General features: G+C 43.7%; 2 protein-coding genes across 3 annotated transcripts in view; both read left to right on the top strand.

The window, feature by feature from the left end:
* The window catches only part of FAM178B (family with sequence similarity 178 member B), a 126,845-nt gene that overhangs the window by 83,678 nt on the left and 17,104 nt on the right, over positions 1-26,063 (top strand). For both annotated transcript variants that reach the window (XR_006104720.1, XM_042475999.1), the window contains exon 14: positions 6,897-7,028. Coding sequence is in view for 1 of the 2 variants with exons in the window: in XM_042475999.1 (XP_042331933.1) it covers positions 6,897-7,028 (132 nt within the window). In the remaining variant the exon portion in view is untranslated. The remainder of the gene's footprint in view (positions 1-6,896; positions 7,029-26,063) is intronic.
* On the top strand, positions 73-3,537 carry LOC121935013 (putative nuclease HARBI1). Its single transcript, XM_042476000.1, has 2 exons — positions 73-1,081; positions 2,708-3,537. The coding sequence occupies exons 1-2, from the start codon at positions 524-526 to the stop codon at positions 3,392-3,394; spliced, it is 1,245 nt and encodes a 414-aa protein (XP_042331934.1). The 5' UTR covers positions 73-523; the 3' UTR covers positions 3,395-3,537.

Below are 26,063 nucleotides of genomic sequence, written 5' to 3'. Positions count from 1 at the left end.
CTGCTCCCTGGCTCTCCTCGAACCATTTCTTCCCATGTCTTTCTTTGGGGTTGTTCCCACTTAGGATTTGAAACGATTTAAAATAAAACGCTTCTAATAAAATCGAATTAAAATAACACAGTTGTTATCCCGCTTTCAGAATCGCTTTATTTATCGTTCCCATCTGCTGGTTTAAATCGCATTTTTCACCTGCAAGCGTTCACCAAGCGTTCTCACTTGGCATGAAATCGGTGTTTAAATAAAGCGATTCTTCCCCTCCATACCTTATTTGGAGTTGTCAATCAATACTACGTCACAATGACGTAACGTTAACCCGCATTAATCGGAATCGATTTATCTGCGACGATCGTTTCCATCTAGTGACCGTTTCTGATTCGATGTATTTTTGGCGGTTTTTTTTAAATGGACCAATCAAGGCGCTTGTTCGATCAAACGTCATAAGCGCTGCCTACCTTAACTTATACTTTCCCACATTCCCCTCCCACTGCTACCTGTGTTACCTTTGCCTCGTACATCTACACTCATGGATCATCGTAGGAAATTTGCGTATATGTTTTCCTTTATTACCTTGCTGATAGAAAAATTAATGGACCAATGCAGAGCTGTCATGACATTGTGTGACAGCGGAGAACATGCTGCAGAAATGAGACATTATCTTCTCATTTTGGATGAAATGCTTCCTTTCTTTCGCCACGGCGCCCTAATCAGCTTTCAGCCGATGCCTAGAAGGTGGTGGATATACCCCAAGACAGATGTGCACTGGAACGTCTTTGCTAGAACTGTCTGGTCTGATTCTAATTGGAAAACGCACTTCAGAATGCCGCGCGCTGTTTTTAAAATGATTGCTGACGAGCTGCGTCCCCATCTTTCCCGGCAAAACACACGATTCCGTAAGGCAGTTCCTGTAGAAAAGCAGATTGCCATGGCCATATTTTACCTGGCACATGGTGGCTCCTATGCCACAGTTGGAACTTTTTTTGGTGTTGGAAAGTCTACGGCATACAAGGCTATCATTCAGGTGTTCCTGTGTATGGAAATGGTCCTGCTGCGGAGGGCAGTATACCTTGGAGATTACAGGAAGGTTGGTCTCTCTCTCTCTTTCTATATATCTATATTATTTTAAAACCAGTATTATCCAGAGTTGATCAATCTCCTCTACTCTATCCATCCATTCACTCATTAATCCAGCCTACAATCAATCCTACTATCTATACATATATCTATCTATCTATCTATCTATCTATCTATCTATCTATCTATCTATCTAACTACATCTACATATCTACATATCTTTCATGTACCTATAAATTTATCTTATTGTGGTTTTACAAGTGATTTGATTATGTTCATTTTTCCAAATAACCCCTCCATTCCATGCCTCTATCTTTCTATATCTCTATCTTTCATTTCATTATCTATCTATCAATCTATCTATCTATCTATCTATCTATCTTTCTATCTAACTATCTATCAACATGCATATCTTTCTCTACCTAATTCTGCCACAGTGACTGCTTGCTTGCCTGACTGCACTGCCTGCCTGCCTGCCTGCCTGCCTGCCTACATGCCCACAGGCCTGGTTATCTATCTGTAATTACCCCTACATCCATCCATCCATCTATCCATCGCTCCACGTAACAATACTTATAACTATGTAGATATTAGGAGGATTTCAAATGTACACTGATTAAGTACATTTTTCCAAGCAACCCCTTCCTTTCCATTCATCGATTTTATATATATAACTATTTATCTATCTATATACATTTCTTTCTCTGCCTATTTGTACCTGCTTGTTTGCTAGCTTGCCTGCTTATTTATACTTGCTTAATTCCTTGGGTGTGTGCTTGCCTGCATGCCTGCATGCCTGCATGCCTGCATGCCTGCATGCCTGCATGCCTGCCACTTTTGCTGCCTGCCAGCTACCTGTCCTGCCCTCCTGCCTGTCTTCATTCATTCCTACCCGTTTATCGGTCCTTATACTTAATCTATAACTGTGTAGGTATGCAATTTTATGTATTTAATATCTATCACTTAAAATAACAACACAGTACGTAGACTACACATGTATGCTTATCATTTATCCTAAGCACACCACCATTCATCAATTCCTTCATCCCTAAAATTCCATCTATCTATCTATCTGTCTATCCATCCATCTATCTATCTATGTATCTATCTATCAATCTAATTATTAATATATATATGTATCCATATATCAAACTATCTAAGAATCTATCTATGTATCTATATATCTATCTCTATCTATCTATCTATCTATCTAATTATTAATATATATATGTATCTATATATCAATCTATCACGGAATCTATCTATATATCTATCTATCTCTATCTCTCTATCTCTCTCTTGACTGACTTCATTCCTACCTGCCTGCCTAGATGAACATATGCCTCGTTATCTATTTTTAATTACCCCTACATCCACCCATACATGTATCTATATATTTTTTTTTGCAATTTTATACGTACACTGATTAAGTATATTTTTCCTAGCAACCCCTTCGTTTGCATTTCACTATCTATCCATCTATATATCTATTTATCTATCATCTATCTATACATACTATCTCTATGTATCTTATATATCTTATCTATGTATTTATGTTTGTATGTATGTATGTATCTATGTAACTTTAAAGAACTTTAATAGTTACAGCACTAATGTTGTTTTTTTATAATTACAGATTATGTCTGGATTTGAAGCCCTGGGATTTCCACAGGTGATTGGAGCAATTGACGGTTGCCACATCACGATTAAGGCGCCAGCTCACGAGGGACCGCAGTACATTGACCGTAAACAGCAACACTCCATTTTTCTACAGGCAACATGTGATCACACGGGAAAATACGTAGATCTCTACACGGGACATAGCGGAGTAAATCACGATTCCCACGTGCTTCAAGAGTCCCCTATCTATCATGCTTTCAAAGCTGGACTCTATGTTCCTGGCTGTCCAACTTTGACAATTAAAGGACAACAGGTCGGGCCACTTCTTTTGGGCGACTGTGGTTATCCAATTAAACCTTTCCTGCTCATCCCTTTCAAAATTGGTCATAGCAGGAGGGAGCGGGTATATAATAAGAGATTATGTCGTGCTAGAATCGTTATTGAACGTTCTTTTGGGCGTTTGAAATCCAGATTTCAGGCGCTTCAAAAAGGTCTGGACCTGTCCCTTCAAAATTTACCTTCTGCAATATTATCTTGCTGCATTCTGCATAACATAATAGAGAGCAATGGAGATGTCCTTCTGGGACAAAACACTTCTCCTGAGACATATGTCATTGACCCTACAACTTATATGACTGATCAACAGGAGAGGGAACAGGGGGAAAGGATCAGAGAAGCCTTTGTTGAGTATTTTAATTCCTAAACCCTTTAACAAAATGTACACTGTAACATTGCAATGTACTTCTGTTTGAAAAAATTATGATATACATTTCAATTAATACTACTTGTCTTTTTAAAATGTATTACACTGATCTCTGTAATATTGCAATAAATCTTTTCTGCACATTTCTTTTCATATCTTATGTTTATCAGCAACAGACATGTCTTACCAGATCACAACATGATTGCTAAGCTTGCCAAATACACACAGGGTCAGGAACCAAACACCTTGACAGTATATGTAACACTTTGTTCCAATGCAAAGTGTTGGTTTTTTCCCCCCAACCTTAAACCTCCTGCTATTGATGTCTCTTCAATATTATAAATTGTGAGGTAGGAAGCCATGACGTTTGGGTTGTATTATCTATATCTCCAACTTACCATCAATCTCTCAAAAAAACGATATTAGTCTGTCTGCAATCATGCCAGCCTGCCAGCCTCCTTGCCTGCCTGCCTGCCTGCCTGCCTGCCTGCCTTGCTGATTAAATGTGCAGCCAGATCTAGCCATTTCTGGAGCCTTGAGTTTGGGGAAAATCAGGGTGGTCTTTGCAAGCCAAGTTCAAAAAAGTAACAGTACTGACTTACAGTACTGATGCAATAGGTGTTCTAGGGGTGCAGAAGAAAGTAGACGGCATGCGAACTTGCATGCACTGTGGGTTGTAGGGTTTGTTTTTAAATCTATTCATCAAGATGGGTGGATTATAGGCTGAGCAGATCAAAGACTTCAGTAAAAAAAAACCCTCCTCTTAATATCTGGCTGGTACTTAATTTCTGACTGTTCAAAAGCTTTACACTTTTCCTGTGTATGCAGCAAAGGCTGGGATCTAAATGACAGTACAAAGACAAGGCTTGGGGTATTGAAAAGCGTGATCAAACAGCTGTGTTTTGCCAATGGGCCCAAGGAGAGTATATCAGTTTCATTAGCTTCTGCAAGGCAGAGGTCTTCAGCTCCTTGCACCAACAACACTGTCATTTTTTAAAATGGGAGTCATCCCCCCCTTAGGAGCTGGGTCTGACACCCACACTGACACCCACTTCTCTCTCTGTGTCTCTCCTTTTCTCGTGCCATTTTTGATGGGAAACAAAGAAGTGGTCAAGAAGCAACTGTGGCCCTGGGTCAGTTTCATGTGAATCGCTCCCTTTCAGCAGAAACCCACATCCTCTCCTACAGAAGGTCAGGCCTGGCTGGGAACAGAGGCTGCTTTTCTAAGTGGCCTTTTTTGCTCTCCTGGGGGCTGGAGTTGGCTCCCTTCCATCGGCATTGCTGTACCATTTCCTTTTTAGGCTCGAAAACCCAGGCGGGCAGAGACTGGGGCCAAGCATCAGCGATGGCAACAGGTTACACAGAGGGGTTGCCTGGGAGCCCCGCGCAACACAGTTTGGGACAAATGAGTCCGAAACCTTAACACATGACGGGGTTGTAGCTCTCTGCCAGGCCCTTATAGGGACTGAGAAGTATTCTGGGTGGTGTATTGTGGTGTGTAATCGTGCCAGTGCTGTTTGCAAAGGAAAGAGAACTCACCGGAGAGCACTCCTGCTGAAGATGGAGACCATTTCCCATTGAGTTTGTTCCCTCCTTGCATGTCTCCATTTCAAAAAACAAACACATAGCCAGAACTTGGGGAGGCAACAACTCTAGCATCACCCAACCAGGGACTCTGGGAGTTGCACTCCGCCCCAAAATAGCATTCCCAGCTCTATAAGAAGAGTGATAAGTAAAAGTTGGCATTTCTTGCGCATCTCCTGTTCTGTGACCAAGGCAATGACTGGTTTTGCCTGGGCTGTCCCATATGACAGAGCAACCCCAACTCCTGTTTGTTGTTGTTAACTGCCATCAAGTTGACTTTGGCTTATGGCGACCCTATGAATGAGAGACCTCCACGTCATCCTGTTTTCAAGAGCCTTGATCAGGTCTTGCAGACTCAAGGCTGCAGCTTCCTTGAGTCAGACCATCCATCCTGCCCAAGTTGGACAACAGCAAAGACTTGGGCGCCTCATGGGAGTGCTTTGAGTAGCAGCAGAAAAATTGCACCATGCCCATGGCTCAATGGCACACCAAGCCACAGTAGCCAAAAAGTCAAACCTGTCCCACAGTAGGATGTTGCTTAAGCCAGTATTTCTCACACTGTCTGACAGGATATATTGGAGGGGGGAGAATCCCAGTATGTCAGGGATTGGTGCCTTATTTACGCCACATTATTATTGTATTTACGTAGTTTCTCTCTGCAGACTGGGAACCATTGGCTTGCAGACTCACACTGACCAGCAAATGACTTTGTGCAGCACCGGCCTTGGGCAGCACTAGAATTTCCAGCAATGACCTCCTGCATGTTTTCAGTGGGATGCTGCCCTGTGGTTTGCTGGCAGAACAGGTTAAATTTCACTGCCAGCCATGAGCTGTATAGGCTGCTGCCTGAGTCACACCAAGCCACAACAAACTGGTCGGTCAGGGACAGTGGGAGACAAGCAGAGGCACAAAGGACAGGCCTGCAAGCCGCTACTTGTGCTGGATCTTTGGCTGACTTGCAGCTGTGTTGCTTCAAGGACCCCTGGTTTTTGTAAACAGCCTGGGAGTGATCCAGGACACCTCCCTGATATATTTTTAAATTCACTGCCCATGATGGTTGGTGAGTACTGGGAATTCTCATTCACAGAAAGCACTCTTCCAAGCTCAGTGAGGTATAGGAACTTTCCTATCTCTGGAAGCGGGAGAGGAGAGAAGGGGCAGAATCTTGACCTCCTTAGTTGACCCAGACAAAAGCAAGCTGCTGCAATATCTCCTCACTTGTGTGTTCTTCCTCTTGAATAACTTTTGCTATCTTGACCACACTTTAATGTAGTCTGGCCATGAGTGTCCTGGTTTCCATCTGTGAAATACATTCATGTGAGCGTCTGTCTGTACTCTTAAGTACTGCAAACACCCGCAGTTTGTGGGAGCATAGTCCAAGGCTTAGAAATGTTAATTTTGGGGACCTGCCTCTTCCAAAGTCCCCCAGCCAACATCGCAGTGAGCCACAACATTTGTGTTTGCCCGACTTGGTGTTAAACTGTAGCCTTGAGATCTTTTGAGAGCTTTTTGGCTGTGTGGTGAGCAGCAGCACATGGCACTGAAGGAGATGTGGAGTCTAGTCCAGGACCTATTATTAGTTTGCAGCAAAGGACAAAGGCTTCTAGCAAGGCAAGGTGTTGCTAAGACAAAAATTCCCAGCCTGTTTTCTCCCTGTGACCATTCTGGTCCCATTTTGTTTGTGGAGGGAGAGAGTTTAGGTCCCGCTTGATCCCTCTCGTTGTTGTGTGCCTTCAAGTGTTTTCTTGGCAATATTTGTTCAGAGGAGGTTTGTCATGTCCTTCCCCTGAGGCTGAGAGTGTGTGACCCACCTGAAATCACCCATTGTGTTTCGATCCTTGCAAAGCATGGGATTCCATGAACCTGAGGCTGTTGGGACAGGGGCTAACCATGCACTCCTCTCTTCTTTCCTCCGCAGTTGCAGCAGCTTGGTCATCTCCTTCCACTGATGAAGCCTGCCTCTCTGAAGCAAGGCCTGCAGAAAAAGTTGATTCTTCCAGAGCAGCAAGAGAAAGGCCAGACGAAGGTGCTTGCTGAACTTGACCTGGAGGTGAGAATAGTGTGTATGTGGTTGGGTGTGTTACGGACAATGTTGTAGTGGTGCTGCCAGGGCTGCCAGGGTCGGAATGCAAACCTAGCTTGCAACTGAGAGATGGGGTTAGGGTGGCATGTGAATGGATTTTTCCAGGAACATTATATTGTCATAAACTGTCCTTGTTATAATGCAAAGTATTTGTGGACTGCCCTAGTCTTCAGTTGTATATCTCTCCCAATACACATTAACCTTCCAATTTTCCCTGTGTGATAAAGTCCTAAGAAATGCAATTCATGGAGTTGGCAGGTGACTTGGAGACTTCAACACACACGCGCGCACCATTCCTCCCTGCAATGTTTTGCCAACTTTGCAGAGAAAAGCCAGGGCATCCTTGGAGGGTTTGGGGAATAGGAACAGGGAGAGGGAAAGGAAGATCTCTCGCAGCTGCAAGAGTTTTGTTATTGAGGCATTTATTTTTACAGGCCTACAAACGCTTTCTTTCTTTCTCTCCGACATCAGAAGGTTGGAGGGAGGAGGCCTCGTGGCTTTGGGAGCCAGGGGACTCTGCTAGGAGGCATCAAAGGAAGAAAGTGGGGGCTTGATCAGAGGAGTCAGAAGAAGTGCCTCTTTATTACCAACCGCTAGGGCTTGTTTGCAGAAGGAAGCGGGGAGGAAGGGAGCAGAAACCGTTCTTTAATGTATGGTTTTTAATTGCAGGATGAAGGCAGAAGGGAAGCTAAGGGGGAAGTCTTCCAATGCCCTCCAATGAGAGCAAAAGACAGGCTGATGAGAAGTCAGAGGGAGTCATGGGGCAAGAGGGCAACTGTGAAAGAATGGCTGCCTTGTGCTCCCACAGTTGCGCATTTTCGTACCTAGGCATCCCAAGGCCTGTTGCCTTGAGTTGCATTCGTGCACAACTTTCCACGCAAGGCTTAGCTGTTCCAAATCGAATCCCATGCTAACTTGCACATTAAGCATTCACTCTGTACAGTACTTGCTACAGATCTTGAAGTGGTGATTTATTCTCGCTTTTCCCTTGCTTCTCTCTCGATACACATTGAAGGCTGGGAGCCTGTTATGTCCTTTCCCCCTTTCTTCTTTTCTACCCATTCCTCCAAAGCAGAGGGCAATAGGCATAAAAGGGATGTTCTGTCCATGAATTTTCATGATCCAGACGGCTGCATTAATTGATCTCCAGCGTCAAACTATCTGGTTCGCTTCCGCAGTACCTCCTGTCCCCTTTTATAGTGTAACAAGAAATTACAACACAACGTATAAAGTGTGGGTTTTTTCCCCTCCCTCTTTTCCTTGCAAACTTTGCATGTGCTTTTTCCTAAATATTGAAAGCGTCTTTTGAAATGTTGAAAATCCCACTACCACTGCCTCCTTCTTTCATGGCCTTCTGTGGGCCTTGGTTCTCATCTTTTCAAATGAAAACAATCTCTGCTTGCTGGAGAGGTTTTTTTTTGGCTGCGCAGAGATCCTCGAACCCAGAGTATGCTGTCTATTGGCAGATCATTCCTCCTGTGTAAATTATTCCATAACCTCACACTGAAATATCAGCACTTCCCCAGCCAAGCGTGCAAGAGAAAAGGAGGACAGTGGCAAGTAGGTTGCAGCGGGAGATGAGTGTGAGACACAGAAAATGGATGCAAGTTACAGGAAAAGAGATTCCATTTAAACATTAGGAGGAACTTCCTGACAGTGAGAGCTATTCGACAGTGGAGTTCCTTCTTTAAACCATGGCTGGATGGCCATCTGTCTTGGGTGTTTTGCTTGTGAGTTCCTGCATGGCATAATGTGGTTGGACTGGACAGTCCTTGAGGTCTCTTCTAACTCTATGGCTGGATTCCCACTACCTTTTAAACCAGATTGCAAATCGGTTTGAACTGGGTCAAATGACCCTGGTTCTCACTTGATTTGAATCGCCAAAGCGATTCGGAGTGGGGGACCATGCGCTAGACCCATTTAACCCACATCTTTTTGATGCTGATTTTTTCCACATCTTTTTGGATAAATCAATTCAGCACAAGTGTGAACCAGATGAGGATCAGAATTGATTTAAATTTGCCCTTCAACCGGCTGGAGCGGGTCCATTTTGTATCGATTCATTTGTGAATGTGAACCACAAGTGGGTTATTTTACAGGGGAAAAATGTGATCGGGGCAAATGTAGTGGGAACTATGCTCCACTGTCGAATCGATCCATTGATTCGTATTGCAAACCGATTTATTTGTAAGTGGGAATGAGGCCTATGATTCTACTATTTTAGAATGTACACACATGACCCTGGCTCTTATACAGGTTCTGCTTGCTAGTGCTGGTGCATCCCTCTTTGGCATTTGCCTACGCAGGGTCTGACTATGAGCTGATCAGGGCCTTGGCCTTGGATGGAAGGTTGGAGGAGAAGGACTAATGGGGCAAACAGCTGGGAGAAAGAGCTGTTCCCTGTTTCCCAGCTCTGGGAAGCTCATCACTTCAACCAGCCCCTGCAGTATGTAGAGCTGGCTTATGTTGAAAGGAGTCGGTGCACAGGCAGACAGCTGTGGGATTGGAAACTAGACGATGCCAGTCAGGAAGCGCAGGTGTGTGGCATCCCTTTGGCTGAACGGAGGTTTTCAGCGCAAGCAAAGGACCTGGAGGATGATCAGGGTGCAAAATGAGGGCATTGCCTTACCAGGAAGAATCCTCTCCCCTCAGTTACATTTTCCAACTTTCAAGCATTTCAGAGAGTGAGGCATGGAAAATCTTTCCCTCAATGACCTCATCTATTTGCTGCGTCCGCATTCTCTTGGTCCCTTTGCCTGCTCCCTTTTCTTTGGAGGCCTAAACTGGATTTCCAAATGCTTGGCTCACTATTTTAAGAGACTGCAATGCAGGAGGTTTGGGGGACTGAAGGAAAATTTTGTAGGGGACACAGAATTCTTATTTAGGGACCCAATAAGCTTGCTGCATCCTCAACATGGCATCCCTTCAAATATTTAAACAGGGCTATCATGTCACCTCTTAACCTTCTCTTCTCCAGGCTAAACATACCCAGCTCCCTAAGTCATTCTGCATAGGGCTTTATGGCTCCATACCTTCCACCATTTTGGTTGCTCTCCTTTGGACACGCTCCAGCTTCTCAATCTCCTTCTTGAATGTGGTGCCCAGAGCTGGACACAGGATTATTCCAGGTGAGGCCTGTCCAAAGCAGAATAGATGACGCTGGAGAATCTACACAAATTCAACCCAGACAGTGAGGAAATAGAAATAATAAAAGCGTTCTCATACTTGGGATCAAACATCGGATTGCAGCCAGGAAATCAGAAGAAGACTAAGAATAGGGAGGGTGGCAATGAAAGAACTAGAAAAGATCCTAAAATGCAAAGATATACAACTGAGCACAAAAGTTAGAATCATACAAGCCATTGTAGTCCCTGTCGCCATGTATGGATGTGAGAGCTGGACAGTTAAGAAGCAAGATAAGAAGAGAATTAATTCATCTGAGATGTGGGGCTGGAGAAGAGTGCTGAGGATCCCATGGACGGCCAAAAGGACAAACAAAATGGGACCTAGAGCAGATCAAGCCAAAAATCTCTCTGGAAGCCAAGATGACTATACTGAGGCTGTCGTACTTTGGAGACTTCATGAGAAACTCTGACTCATTGGAAATAACAATAATGCTAGGAAAGGTAGAAGGAAGCAGAAAGAAAGGAAGACTGCATGCTAGATGAAAGGACTCTGTTAAGGAGGTCCCAGGTATGACTTTGCAGAAACTAAGCAGAACAGTGGAGGACAGGCAGTCTCAGACATTATTATTATTATTATTATTATTATTATTATTATTTCTACCCCACCTCTCCAATAAGATTGAGGCGGCTTACATCCATACAATATAATAAAATAAATCCCACTATCCCCTCCCTCCATAAAACAAATTGACATGATAATTTCAAGATGACAACAGTTGTCCCATCCATGGGGTCAAGATCTACCCAGGGGCAGTTAACGACAAAGTAAAATGGCTTCCTTCCATATACGCCGCAGCAGAGGTGGTGGTCCCTTTTCTTTTTCTTCCGTCCCCTTCCTTCCATTTCCCATGCATTCCCCAAATGGTGACAGCAACAGCTCCTTAGCCCTCTCCGCAGGGGCCCCACTGAGAGAGGCAAGGAAGAGAGTTCCCATTAGCTAGCAATTGCCATTAGGCCTTCTTAAGATCCAGATAGCTCCAGTGGTCTCCTTAATGGTCTAAAATTTGCATACAAACCAAACACAGAGAAACCCAGAAGCAGAGGGAGAGGAGCAAAGAGGGACCCTGATTGCTTTTTAACATTCTTGAGTTTATTATCTATCCGCATCCTTGATGGATTCAGAAGCAGAAGGAAGCTGGAATCGTATCATTATTAGACTGCATGAGGTTTTTGCGGCTTCCTGCGCTGAAATAGTGGCCTGCATTTCGAATTAAAAAACGCCTCCATCCAGCCTCCAGCAGTGTTCTCCAAAAGGGCCGGATAGATTAAACGTCTCATGTTTCATCTCCTTGTGACCATGCTGCCCCATTAGCTTGTGCTCCTGCTTTCCTCTTGACTTGTTCCCAAAAAAAGGAGGTCAGCAAAAAAAGGAAAAGGAAGCCAGCCGCAACAGATCAATCATGTTTAGGAGGGAGAATTGCTTCTCTAATTCGGTTTGGTTCGTTCACATTATCAATAAATTGGACTTCCGCGGGTGGTTTCCAGACAGCCAAACTCAGGGAGCTGGATCGTGGCGGTGAAAAGTTAATTTCACATTTTTTAATTGGAAAGGACAAATAGTTCTTTGCTTGCAATCTCCCAATTTAGGAAGCTGTTGCAGAAGGTGTGCGAATGTGTTTGTGCACGCGCTATCAAGATCCTTTCAACTTATGCGACCCCATGAATTTTTATAGGGTTTTCTTAGGCAAGAAATACCTTTAACAATATGGTTTTGCCAGTTCCTTCCTCCGAAATATCAGCCTCCCTTGTATTCATTGAAGTTGCATTTCCAAAGTAACAGAAGGCCCAGGAATGATTTTATTTGTATAATGAGCGGTGATTTCTTACTACTGTGAAACTCTTCTTTTGAGAGCCATTTGTGGACTTTTTAGAGGCATTTCTGAACCTTTCAAGCTCGATGCCATTTTCTAATCAATTCTAAAGGTTCTCCTCTGAAACAAAAGTAGCGACAACAAAATGAGCAACTCCAGCAAACAGGAGAACGTTTCTTCCTCATCAGTGTAGCAGCTGTAAATTACTTTCTTAACAAGAACAATTTCCTTTCCTTAAAAGTCACTTTGAAGCTCTGGACATTTTGTTGCAGGTCCAAGTTGACCCTGTATTAATTGCCATGGCTCAGTGCTATGGGATTTTGGGATTTGTAGGGTTTTCTTAAAAATATAAAACACATAAATCCATACAGAGGTCACACATCTTCCAATAATAGTCACAAAGCTACAAATCCCAGTATGACAGTATGACTGGGATTTGTAGTGTTCTCTCTCTGGTGCCACAACAAACTACAGATCCCAAGACTCCATGGGAGGATGGATCCATGACTGTTAAAGCAGTGTCAAAACTGCATTAATTCTGCAGTGTGGCAGAAGCCTATGAGTACTTTCTTAGCGAGCCAGTATGGCATGGTGGTTTGAATGCTGGATGACTCTAGAAGCCAGGGCTCGAATCGCCGCTGGGCCATGGAAACCCACTGGGTGACCTTGGACAGGTCACACTCTCTCAGCCTCGGTGGAAGGCAACGGCAAATCTCCTCTGAGCAAAACTTGCCAAAGAAAACTGCGTGCCGCTGTAAGTCAGGAATGACTTTCACCAAGACGTTTCTGCACTCAGCTCCACGTGCTCCATTTCTGGCTGCACAAACATCCCTCCAGCTCTTCCAAAGCCAGTCAAAGTGCATCTTTTAAAAAACCAACCCAGAACTGACTCAGAGAATCTGCCTTCCTCCTTGCGCCCCTCGGGATGCTGTTCTGTTGGTTACTCAACTGTGCTGTTTAAGGAAATTTGCATCTTCTTCTGCTTCTTTTTCCTCCACTGATGCTTTTCCAGTCCCTGGTCTATCTTTATTCCCTTCCCTTTTCAGCTGTCTAGTCTTGCCCTTGCCTTTGGTGCCAATTCCCAATCTATGTAACACACACACACACACACACACACACAATCCTCATTGTTGCAAATGAGGCTTCCCCTGCTAACTGTGCTTTGAGGACTGGACCCAGTAGTCTTATCAGTTATAAAAAACCCTACAATACATGTCCTTGATATATCCGCCGAGACCGGCTGCAAATCAAACTTAGCATGCCCAGGAGAGAATTGTAATAAGGTCTTGCAGAGTATGTGCTTAACTCGGATCGCAGCGCAAATAATGAAATCTCCGTTCCCGTTGGGGCATACCCTTCAGAGACAAGTTGCAAGCCCCCATGGTTGCAGGAGAAAAGATAAGCAGACTCTTCAAGGACCAAGACACGCAAGGCTTTTGATACCACTACAATTTGATATTTGATCTGCTCTGCAGCAGTAATGCAGTTTGACACCACTTTAATGTTGTTACTAATGAATCCCAGCATGGCATAGTGGTTTGAGTATATTGGACTGTGACTCTGGAGACCAGGGTTCGAGTCCCAGCTCAGCCTTGAAACCCACTTGGTGACCGTGGGCAAACCACACGCTTTCAGCTTCAATTGAAAGCAATGGCAAACCTCCTCTGGACAAATCTGGACAAGAAAACTCCATGAGAGGTTCGGCTTGTAGTTTGCTGTGCTGCCAGAGCTCTCTGAGAGAGAGAGAGAGAGAGACGGCTAAATATACCACAAAACTACAGATCCCAGGATTCCATAGCACTGAGCTATGGCAGTTGAAGCAGTGTCAAACGGCATTATTTCTGCAATGAAGATGAGACATCATTACGATTTAATGTTTTGGATCAGGATAGTAGTAGCACTTGAATGTTACTTAATGTTTTGTTCACTTACTCCTAAATGCAGACGCTCATGCAAAAGGCAATGTCTTTCCACCCCTTAAAGTTTTACAGATGGATTTTTTTGGAGGGGGTGCCTTTTTGGAAGGAGCATGCACAAAGGCAGCCTATCAAATAAATATATAAGGTTGTTAGGGTTCCAAGTGCAAATATACGCTTTCCACAGTCAACTTCAAAGTATGTTTCTTTTCCCATATCTAATCTGATGCCACTCATTCGAGATTAAAAATTAGTGGGAGATTTATTTAACTTTGAGGCAATGACAAATACTATAAAGACTACAGGGCACTGTAAATAAAGAACAATGGCAGAAAGTGTTGCAAAGGGATAGAGCGGGAGCGATGAAGATACCCTTAATCCAGGACTCGGCTTGTTGTGTTGACGCCAGGCCTATAGACAGCAAAGCAAAAGACAAGAGGCTGTTTCCCACTATGCAGTTACAACACTGAGTCCAATTTTGTATAGAATATTTTATATTATTAGTATTGTTGTTGTTGTTGTTGTTTTATTTAACTGCTATGGTTTTGTCCTGAGAAGTCCTAGGACTTGCAGTCTAAGGAAGGATATTTACCAATAAATACCATCATAGCATAGTAGTTTGAGTGTTGGGCTACTTGAAATAGACAAACAAATGGGTCCTAGAGCAGATCAAGCCAGAACTCTCCCTGGAAGCTGAGATGACAAAACTGAGACTGTCCTACTTTGGACACATCATGAGAAGGCATGAATCATTGGGAAAGATAGTGATGCTTGGAAAGGTGGAGAGAAGTAGAAGGAGAGGATGGATGGACTCTATTAGGGAGGACACGGATATGAGTTTGAAGGAACTAAGCAGAACAGTGGAGGACAGGAGTCTTGGAGATGTCTCATTCATGGGGTTGCCATGGGTTGGGGTTGGCTTGATGGCAGTTAACAACATCGCCAAAGGAATACCCAGAATATTGGGGCAGCTGCTGTGATCCTCATGCCCTTACCAGACTCACCGGGACTGAGTCCCATTGCATTTGGGGGCAATAGTAGTTGCAACACAGAGTGGCCAGAATGGAAACTGGAGAGGGCTCCTGTAACTTTAACGGCTGTGTTGAAGGGAGGATTTCCATCTTATACACAACAATGTAAGGTGCAGGAGCCCTCTCCAGTTTTCAGTCTGGCAATGCTACCAACTTGGCTCTCATCCAAAGGCCCTGGGCCGCTACTCAGGTGAGGATGCCCTGGAGCAGTGACTGGCAAAAGCCGTGCCAAGCAGAGTCCCAGCGAAGGTGGGAGGCTAACAAAAAGTGCCCGTCGGGGAGCCTAGTAAAACCTGAAAGCCAGCGCTGGCAAATGAAGGACGAAGGAAAAAGATTATTAGTGGAGATGGTGGAAAAGGCTTTGTTACTCAGCGGTTTGTGAGACAGAGACTTGGAGAAGTGTCAGGCAGACTTAATTAAATTTACTTTGCAATAAAAGCCTCATTTAAAAACCTTGTAAAACCTTAATTATGTTTTCCCTTAAAAAAAAAAAACACCATGCTGTCAATACACGTGGCCCTTTCTCACTGTACCCAAAGCAAGAAAAGAAAGGTCTTTATCCCCAAGGAGCTTACAATCAAATATTTGATAAAGGTAATAATGGAGGTGGAGAAACAGAAGAAGGAAAGGGTGGAACGAATTTGGGGAACAGGAATAAAGAGCACATTATTGGGTGAACTGGGCTAACTCACATACTCTCAGTCCCAGAAAACACCATGATAGGGTCCACCTTAGGGTTGCCCTCAGTTGACAACGACTTGAAGACGCACAGCAACAATAACAATAACACTTTGTTTTAGCTGTGGCTGCTCCTTAGTTAATGTATGGCTTAAGCGTCTGAGTACAATCCAGATCTTTTGGAGATGCTTTTTTTGCTGTAAAGTTAGTACATGCAATATGGCACAGGAGAAATTGGAATTGGCCTCATATTCTCTGGCCGTGGACTTGGTTTGCCCTACAGAGTGTCCTTCTGGTTTTGTAGACAAGCAAGGAGCCAAAGTAAGAGGATCACCTCGAAACCACTTCAGGGTTTAATCCAATTGTGCCGAGAACATCCTTTCTGGAGTGACAGCTTTTGACACAGAAGGGAAAAAACACACGATGCAGTTAATAGCGGAAGGGAGAACTCGGAATATAGCATGCAATATATGCACAATTTTAATTTATAACATCATCCCTCCCCATCTCCCACTCTTTTCTCTCTTAAAAATGCTTCCCGCTTCTCCCCGATTGTGACTTATAACGTATCTATATCTATACTCTGAGTCTTCCTTCCACTTTCTTGCTAGTCAAAGTTGATTCTTACCTATGCTTTACCTCTATATCATATACATAAATTAGATTATTTTTTAGTCGACCCTATTTAACAGCAGTCAAATCTCATAGTACTGACAACCCCCTTGTTTGCTTTAAATACTCTATAAAAGGTCTCCTAGTTTGTAAGTTGTATCTGTATTGTATGCTAAACTGCTCATTTGTAAACTGCCTTGGGGGATTCTGGAAGTTGTAGTCCCCCAAAGTCACATCTTTAAGCTCTGCTCTTTTAGTTCGTTGTTGTCTATATTGGGGTGGCAAACCTGTTTCAACCATGCTGGCTAAAGCATTCTGGGAACTGTAGTTCCAAGAAAGTAACTTTCTTGTTGCAGGTCTAGGGTCGCCATGTTTTGAAAAGCAAAAAAGAGGAGCCAGTTATCGACTTGTTGGCTTCAAACCACCAATTGCTCTGACAACTAACTCCCACTTTTAATATATCTGCTATATCAGTGGTGATGTTTGCTAGTAGCATCAACATTCATTGAATGTAAATAACAACCATATTTTCATTCTGTCTTCCCTTCCCCACTTCTTCTGTCAGCCATCTCACTTATTTCCACCAAGTCAAAAATCCCCCAGCATTTTAAAAACCCACCCAGACAGAATTTTAGCTCTGAAAAGAGGACATGTCCAGGATAAGGCGGATGCATGGTAACCTTGCCCACATCCCATGTTTGTCCATCTCAGAGGTTGGAAAACGTGGAATTGGAGAAAAATATGTCCCTCTGTAACTCCATAAAGGCTAAGCAGTTGTTTCCATCCCAGCCTCTCTGGCTCATGTCCAGTTTTTCTCCTTTTAAGATCACCCTCTTTCTCTGAATTTCTGAGATGCAGACAACCAGATATATATACTCTAGCTTACAGGCAAAGAATGCATCGACAAGGCGGTGTGGTTAATGAAAAGAATTAACCTATAACGGAGACATGCCCCTTCATTAATAGATATTGATGTTCTCCTCTCCCAGGCTGCTCCTGGGGAAGCTAATGGCGGTTTCAGGAGCCCTGATTTCTTCCTTCTACTCATGAAAAAGTGCAGCCTTTAGAGGGCCATAAACAAAATAGAAAAGGCCTCCCGCGTCTCCGCTCAGAACAGCAAATTTCGGCATATGCTACTATTTATCTACAGCTCTCCAGATATAACTTTTCCCCCCAAAATGGCGGAAATGATTCAAGTTCATGTGCCCATAAAATGCATGTGCATTTTTTCCTTTATTCTGGGACAGATTTTCAGAGAATGGGGGACAAGGACTGTTTCTGCAGATTTTCAGGTTGAACCGGGGCAAGAACAAAAAAGTCCACCAGAGGAGAAGGCACCAATAACAAGGAATAAGGAAAGAAACGAAGCTCCAGGAATGCACAGAAATATAGATGGTATTGGGCCAGTAAGATAGCTTTTGTGCATCTCTAAGGACCAATAAAGCCTTTATTTCTGTGCACCTTTAAGACTTCATCTCTTTGTCGTTTAAAAAGGCCAGCTTTGTTGGGCACCTGTTGGCTAGTGCTGATAACATGGTGAACGTCCTTCTTTTCAGATCATTATTACAGTGCAGAGGGGTGGCAAATGATTTTTGCCACATATTTAATACATCAGACAAAGGATTACCATGTACACATGTAACTCCATATGTGAAAGCAGCCCCAGAAAAGTGCAACTTTTAAAAACAAGACAATTGGCACGACTCCAAAGACATCAGATTTGCAGGCCCTTCCTCTCCGCACCAGATTTGCCTTCCTAGCTGCCAGCCCACAAGGAAATAACCAAACCCAGCAGGGTACTCCATCCTTTTTGCAGCAGGACTTTGTATGTGCAGAAATCCAGATGTTTGCAAGGCGGTTCGGTTGCAGCCGAGCGGATGTTCTTCCTCTTTCTTTGTTGGGAGCAGTGAGCCAACTCTTTTAAGCATCGCTCAGTGCTTCATGGGGGGCAAAGAGGGGAGCATGCAAGCAATTTTGGCAGCATGTTGGAACCCGACACGCGAGAGGGAGGCATTGAGACTTGTGGGTTCACGATCAGCCCCAGGGGTTTTGGGGGGGGAAGAGGGTGACTCCCAAACTGGGGTCTAAAACCTTCACCAAGCAAGGGAGCTTCCAGAAGTCCTGTTCCTGCATGTTCCCCTTTCACTTCCTTGCAGACAGAACTGAGACAGCAAGTTGCTTCTTGGATTGCGTTCAACAAAATTAGCAAAACTTTTTTTTGGGGGGGGCATATGTGTCATTTTTGTGAGCCCCTGCGGCTTTAGGACTGGAGGCAGAAAGTACCGAAAAAGTTGACTCAGCAGGTTGCTTGATCCTTGCGTTTATTCTCTGACTCAACAGCACCTGGAGAAATAGCACACGCCGCCTAAAGAGGGAGGATTCTGGGTCACCCAGGATCTCTAAGCAAAGTCTCTAAAGGAGGAGAGAAGTTAATACAGGTCTCTAAAGGAGCAGGAAGTTAATACATCTTCCTTATGCTTGGGATCAGAAATGTTTTGAATTTTGGAGGGGTTTGGGGGGGGGGGAGAGGGGGTTTGGAATACCTATTATTTATGTATTATTGTGACTTCAGTCTATTTCCATCTGAAGAAAGAAGTTGGCAGCATGAGCTTTCCTAGACTTCAGTCTACATCCTCAGGTGCATTTGGAAGTAGACTGAAGCCTACAAAAGCTCATGCTGCCAACGTCTTTCTTTCAATCAGTCTCAAAGGTGTTACAAGGTCTCTCTATGTACCAACTTCTATCTTATGGTTAGTCTCAAAGGAACTGCAAGATCCCTTTGCAGACTGATATTTCAGACTGACACAGCCGTGCCTTTGAATTGTATACCCTGCGAATCCATCCCAGAATTCTTCCAAGGGTTCATATTGTGCATGACATATTCCTGCCAGAAGCACTAGGCTGGGTATTAGTTTAATATTTTCAAATGGCTGTCACTTTGCTGGACCTTCATCCAACCAGCATGAGTAAAAGATATTTGAATTCACACACACACATACACACTTGCTTTTGATGAAATGGCTTGGGATCTCTCCAGCAAAATTTCTGCCTTCAGGTGAATCCTAAGTGCTAAAGATATCCTCTTGTTATATGAGGGCAAACTAACCAAAGGCTATTTCCCCCCTCTTTCCTTCACAATCCTTACAATTAATGAGTAAATGCTACTAGAAGCAGCATGTGAGCTAGTTTTCTCTTTATGGGAAGGGGCTGTGTCTCTCTAGGACACTTAAGCCTGCTTCCCTGGATAGGTTTTGCTTGCAACCCTTCACCCGACATTTGTATTTGCACCGTAGACTGACTATAGAACAACAATAACCCCCAAAAAAGCACCTGTGGCAAAAATCAATAGATTTCTTGGAATGTTTCAAGTCTCCGGTGTAGTTTTGGTGTTGTACTTATTAATAAAAAAATGCTGTAAATGTGGAGGGGATGAAACGTGAGGATGCTGTTTACGACTATTCAGGTGACAATATTGTGGGAGGATAGTATTCTAGGACTATTTCTGCATATGATCTATTTTACTTATATCTTGCCTTTTTTCCATAATGAGACCCATGGATCCTTACAGTAAAAAGCAAAAACAAGGTACAATTAAAACAATATGGGGTAGAAATGTTTTTAAAACTTTAAATAGACTATCATATTAAAATACTTAAAATACAGTAGACCTTGAGTATCCACTGGGGTTTGGTTCCAGTAACCCTTGTAGATACCAAAATCTGTGGATGCTCAAGTCCCATTATATACAACGGCATAGTAAAACGATGTCCCTTATATAAAATGGCAGAATCAAAGTTTGCTTTCTGGAATGTTTTAAAAACCTGTCTAAGGTCCTATATGGCTTATAAGTCCAAACTAAATGAAAGATTGGGTCTCTTTATGGGAACCCATCAGAGCCTTTCACCAGCAGTCAAATATCTTCCTATTCAGACAGTAATTTCATGATAAATTGGTTGGAGGGAATCATTTTTAGGATCCAGTGTGCTTGAATTTTAACATCATTCTTATGTTTTTGTAAGACGATTTTACACTTTTTAACATGAATGGCGTTTCCCCATGATAGCTTGTTTCATTGTGTTCTACCATTTCTGGCAAGACGCTCTTCTCCTTAAAGGGGAGTCCTTTATGGAGACCTGTACGTTTTTACCTGTAGGCAGGGAAGCAGTTGAAGGGAGCCAGAGAGATGGGATTTAGAGGAAAGAAATAGCAAGAAAGGAAGATTAGTAGCTTCCCCCCTTGATGTTCTTTTGTTCCTGATTGCTATTTCCAAGCCTGATCTTCAGTTTAAAAGCATGTTTCGGGAGAAGAAAGCAAGCAACTGGGGATGGGGGGCAGTTCAGCCCAAAGGAAATGCAAGAACCTCTTTGTTCTCAGGCTCCAGCTGGTGGAGCTCTATGTTCTCTGTCCCATTTCTATGTGGAAGAAAATCTGCTTACTGCTCTGAGCAGCAACATCTTGTTGGTGCTACCAATTTTTGGGAGCATGTGCTCTTCCCCCAGAAGCCACAATCCATCTCGTTCTTTACCAACCACAAGCTGTCTACTGCCATTTCAGTCGAAAAACCTTTCTGTTTAGCATGGCTTTTTGGCCACTGCTGCTCTTTAAGAAAAAGAAGTATTTATGCTTTGTTCTTAATCCTATCCGCAGACAAAAAGCTAGAGCAAAGGCAACCCAGAATATTGCAAATGCTTTGGAGGAGGGATTGCAGTTTATCTCAGCAGGCTCATCCCACCTTTGCCATTGGCAAAAAGGGCCTTGCGGGTTTCGGTATTGTTTCAAAATCTTATCGAAGTGGTTTGGCTAGAGATGACAGGCAGGAAAAGAGTGTGTGTGTATATATATATGTGTGTGTGAAATGTATAATTGAGTGAATCTTCTTTTGAAACCACATGTGTGTGCAAATATGTGCCTTCATGTTCCCTGTCGACTTCTGGCTACCCTGAGTTTTCTTACGTAAGGAATACTCAGACAGAACTATGTATGCTTTTATTGCAATTTTCAGATTTTTGAAAGCTATTTTGCGTCCTTGTCTAGGGGGAAATGTCTGGGTTTATGTGTCTTCAAGTCACTTATGTTGACCCCATGAATTTCATAGGGTTTTCTTAGGTAAGGAATAGTCAGAGGTGGTTTGGCCAGTTTCTTCCTCTGAAATGCAGCCTACAGCACCTGGTATTCCTTGGAAGTCTCCCATCCAAGAACCAACCAGTGCAGACTCTGTTTGGCTTCCAAGATCAGATGGGATTTAGTACCTTTAGGGTATGCAACTCTCTTAAAAGCTGCTTTTCTGCTTCTAGTCTCCTCTGTTCTTCCCCAAAACTTGTGATGCCTGTATTCCCATTTTATAGCTAGAAAATGGATCCCAAAAGAGAAATGATGCTCAGTAGCTGCCCATAGCAAAGCCAGTCTTATAGAATCATAGAATAGTGCACTCTTGAAGGAAGTCCAGGAAAAGAAAGGCAGGTCCATCTTACATTGGCATCTCTTTGTAATGACAGAATTCTAGCACTTCGATACCACTTTATCTGCCATCCTGTGGAATTCTAGGTTTGTTGTTTGGGGACGCAGTAGAAAGTTTTGTTGGAGAATTCTAAATACTACACAAAACTACAAATCCCAGAATGGAGCGGTGGTGGTTAAACTGGTGTCAAAGTGCTAAAATTGTGCAGCGAGAAAAAGGCTGTTATTTACAGACTCATTTCCAAAAAAATGATTTAATTATCAACCCATAATTTAATTATCAATTTATGGAATTTTATACAGGGGTAGACTCGTCAATTTCTAACTCCTGCATCTTTTCCTACAGCTCCTTTTGATTTCCACCCCCGAATCCTTTAAGATGGGAAAGACAGAATAGTGGCAGAGGTTATTTGATCAGCATCCCATCTGGGAACTCTCAGCGCCTGCCTCTCCGAGAGCTTGGAAGAATTACTTTTGCAGACAATAATTCCTAGGATCCCAGCATGGCTTAAAGTTATAGTCCCCAAAAGTAACTTCTCCAAGCTTTTCCCACTCTCTGCAGAGAACCCCACACTTTCTGCCCACTCCCAGACCTCTCTGTGGCTGGATAAATCGCCTTCCAAATGGCGCAAGTCTGGTTTGTAATCTAAATGGCGCAAGTCTGGTTTGTAATCTAATAGCCGGAGGCGTCAAAAACAGCTGGGAGAATGATTCCTGCAGACTGCAAGACAAGCCTGAACATCTGGTTCCACAATGGGTGCTCTCCAGACTTTGCTCTTCCTCCTCCTCCTCCTCCTTGCAAGAATCAGCTGCTGAGGCTGGCGAAGGGGGAAAGAGCAGGGCATGGAGGCACTCCACTCCCATTTTGGGATGAAAACATACAAGGGGTCCCCCCCGCCCTAAATTTTCAGGCAAAGGGGATTTTTGTCCTCCTGAATTTCCGCATCTGAGTAAAAGCAAGCAAAGCTTCTAACTAGGCCAGCTGCCCAGTTTCATAACACCGACAAACTGTTTAGCAATCTGACTCACCTAGCCTTGCAAATATATTGTCAGAAGAATGGCTGAGTGCCCAAAGGAGCGTGTGTTTACAAGTAGGGCTGCAAATTGGTGGAGGCAGGTTTAATGGGAGTGGAAGGTTGTTGTTGTTGTGTGTCTTCAAGTCATTTCTGACTTACGGCAAACCTAAGGCAATCCTGTCAAGCGGTTTCCTTGGCAAGGTTTGTTCAGAGGAGGTTTGCCATGGCCTTCCTCTGAGGCTGAGAGAGTGTGACTTGTCCAAGGACACGCAGTGGGTTTCATGGCTGATCCAGAAATTGAACCCTGGTCTCCAGAGTCATAATCCAATGCTCAAACCAATACTACAGCATGCTGGCACTGGGGGAGAAGGTACTAGACATTATTTCTTAGGGTCCTTTGACACTACACAATTGCAATCTGTCCAAAGAAGTCAGGGAATCTGCAGTTTAGAGAGAAGTATTTTCAATTCTCAACCAGAGAGTTCTAGTTCCTCCCCAAATTACAAACCCTATGATCCTAGAGGAGGCGGCCATGGCAGTTAAAGTGCAACGCAGTGCTGTAGTTGTGTAGTGTGAAAGGACCCTTATCCCAAGAATTAGACATTCACCAGGAAAGGCTTTCCTATCACAGCTTCCCCACGGCTACAGAAGCTTCACCTGTTTGTTTCTGCATCTCATACAGCTGCCCAAAGCAGCAAAGCTCTGCCAATAGGCAGAAAGAGTATGTGTGTTGTGTATGTTTATGTGTTACCACCCTACCCTAGTTCGACTCCCCGAATCCGCATTTCTGTTTGGAAAGCAGGATGGTCCATGTTGCCAAATTCATCTCAGAACAGATGTAAAGTGGTAATAATCATGCTCCTGCATGCATGCAAAATTGCCAACTAAGTAATCACATTTACATATATTTAGGATTGGTAGGGAAGGGCATCAAGGCAGGCCAGGGAAATGGATTCTTAAATCACCCCCTTTATGTGAGCAAATGGCCTAAAGACCCTAAAGGCATCAGATCCTCTAGGCAGGGTCAGCCCTGGTTAGAGCTTGGATGGGAGGCCACCACCAAGTACCAGGTGCTGTAGGCTACGTTTCGGAGGAAGGAGCTGACAAAACCACTTCCAAATTATCCTTGCCTAAGAGAAACCTTTGGAATTTGTGGGGTCGCCATAAGCCGACAGGCAATTTGAAGGCATATTGCACACACACATATTGTGAGTGAAGGTGATTTCAATAGTTGTAGCCCATCACACGAGGGAAAGATATCCATCCTCAGTCCCCATCACAGTGTTTGAATGGAAAAGGTCACTAGGGTGGATGGACACGTTATTTTCGGTGACTCCTTCCCATTAAGGCGTTGTTGTTGTTTATCATATATAGCAACATCGATGTACATGGTACATGGCACTTTACAACAGAGTAAATCATATGTTTCTCACTCAAGGTCAACCAGTGGGTTTCATGGCCAAGCTGGGAATTGAACCTTGGTCTCCAGAGTCATTGTCCAATGCTCAACCCAATATGCCCCACTGTTTGAGTATCACTGCATTAAGGCTATGGGGGTTGTGATTTGGCAAGAATAGGGGGGAAGAGCCAGGTCTGTGGTTTATAGATTTTATAAAGGCTCTCCCTCCTATACGTATGTTTAGTGAGTATTGTCCCACTGTCTTTTGCCTGCCTGGATTCACAGTAGCCACTAAACATATGTGTAGAGTCTCCTGCCTGTGACCCACTTCCACTGACCTCGCCACACAGCTCCGTGTAAAACAACAACGCACAATCCTAATCCTGCCAGTAAGAGGATGAGGCGCTTCATCTTGAGGGTTGGCAGGTACCAGGCGAGCCTGGGGCAACCCAGGCTGGTGCCATCCTACCCTCTCTTTAACACACACACAACCTACACACAAACACATCTGGTGATATGGCAGAGCTATCAGGCTGCAGTAACATGAACTTGGTCCCAGACTCCTCTGTGTAAAAAAAACCCTGAGGAATTTGGTTTTAGCTGTACAGACGCCTTCCCTTGATATGACCCTGGCCTTTTCTGTTTTCTGGGGAGGAAAGCGATTGTAAAGTTATGGGTCAGCATCTTTTTGTGGGTTTTCTTTTTGAAAAACTCCGATTGGCTTTAAAAGAAGGCAGCTGTTTCCGACAAAGAGAGGAGAAGCAGCAATGGCATTACAAATAAGGCACGTTGGCACCACTTTGACTGCAAAGAGAGGAAGAGCAATAACACTATGGGTGCATCCTGCATTGCAGAAATAACACACTTTGGCACTGCTTTAACTGCTATGGTTTCATCTTATGAGATCCTGGGATGTGTAGTTTATGGTGGCACCGGAGCTCTCTGACAGAGAAAGCAAAGTATCTCACAAAATGACAAATTCCCAAATTCCATAGCATGGGGCCATGGCAGTTAAAGCAATGTCAAACTGTGTTAATTTTACAGTGTGGATGCAGCCTGTATGTGCCTCCAAGTAGCCTGTCGCCATGAATTTCAAAGAGTTTTCTACTAGTCTGGTTTATAAACCTTCTCTGGCATAATTTGGGGAGGGCGAGATGGTTGCCCTTGCTTATGAATGGTATGAGATTGTCCTAAAGAGATATGAGATAGTCCTAAAAGGTATGAGGCAGTCCTAAAGAAATCTTTAGGTAAAGGGCTTACAGTTATAAGACTGAGACAAGGACGCATTTGCTTTTCACCTCTCTCTGGACATCTTGCTTCTGATGTTCATAATCCTCCAATTGCCCTGGATAGGAAAGGACAGATGTGGTTAATCCTCTGCTGTCCCACTTTCACAACTGCTTTTAAAAAGTCCCAGTTTCTCTCTCTTCCTCCCACTTTCCTCTTTTATCCTCTGCTTGCTTCAGGTCCTGCAAACTGAGATCCAGTTGCAGAAGTTGTTTGTGCCCAATTCATTCAGAAGGAGGGAAGGGAACGGACAGGGTCTTGCCCATCTTCCTAAGGGCAATATGGTAATAAATTCCAGCATTTCTCTGCTTAAAAGAGTCATTTTTGTGTGTGTTTCTGCTTCACTGATCACTTTCCCCCCTCTTGTTGCCTGGCTGCACACTTCTGACCACACTCTGAAATGGCTTGGCCATCTGTGTCCAGTTTTTTATCTGCTAAATGTTTTTGCTGCCAACATTTTCAAACTGATTTTTGCAACGTGAGATGAGACAGAAGGATCAAGGGAAAGAAGGATGGCATTCCTAGGAGACAAGGACATTTCTGCAGATGGAACAAACAGGCCTAGGATAATCCACTGGCTGTCCAACCCACATACTGTCGATCTGTGCAT

Source organism: Sceloporus undulatus, chromosome 6 (assembly GCF_019175285.1).
Source record: "Sceloporus undulatus isolate JIND9_A2432 ecotype Alabama chromosome 6, SceUnd_v1.1, whole genome shotgun sequence".
In the NCBI taxonomy this organism is placed as follows: domain Eukaryota; kingdom Metazoa; phylum Chordata; class Lepidosauria; order Squamata; family Phrynosomatidae; genus Sceloporus; species Sceloporus undulatus.
This window is presented reverse-complemented; position numbering and strand designations above follow the sequence as displayed.

Excerpts from the sequence above, each read along its gene's own strand:
- LOC121935013 (XM_042476000.1), top strand. The coding sequence starts at position 524 with ATGGATCATCGTAGGAAATTTGCGTATATGTTTTCCTTTATTACCTTG. Across the intron at positions 1,082-2,707 it reads ACCTTGGAGATTACAGGAAG|ATTATGTCTGGATTTGAAGC; the intron begins GTTGGTCTCTCT and ends TTATAATTACAG.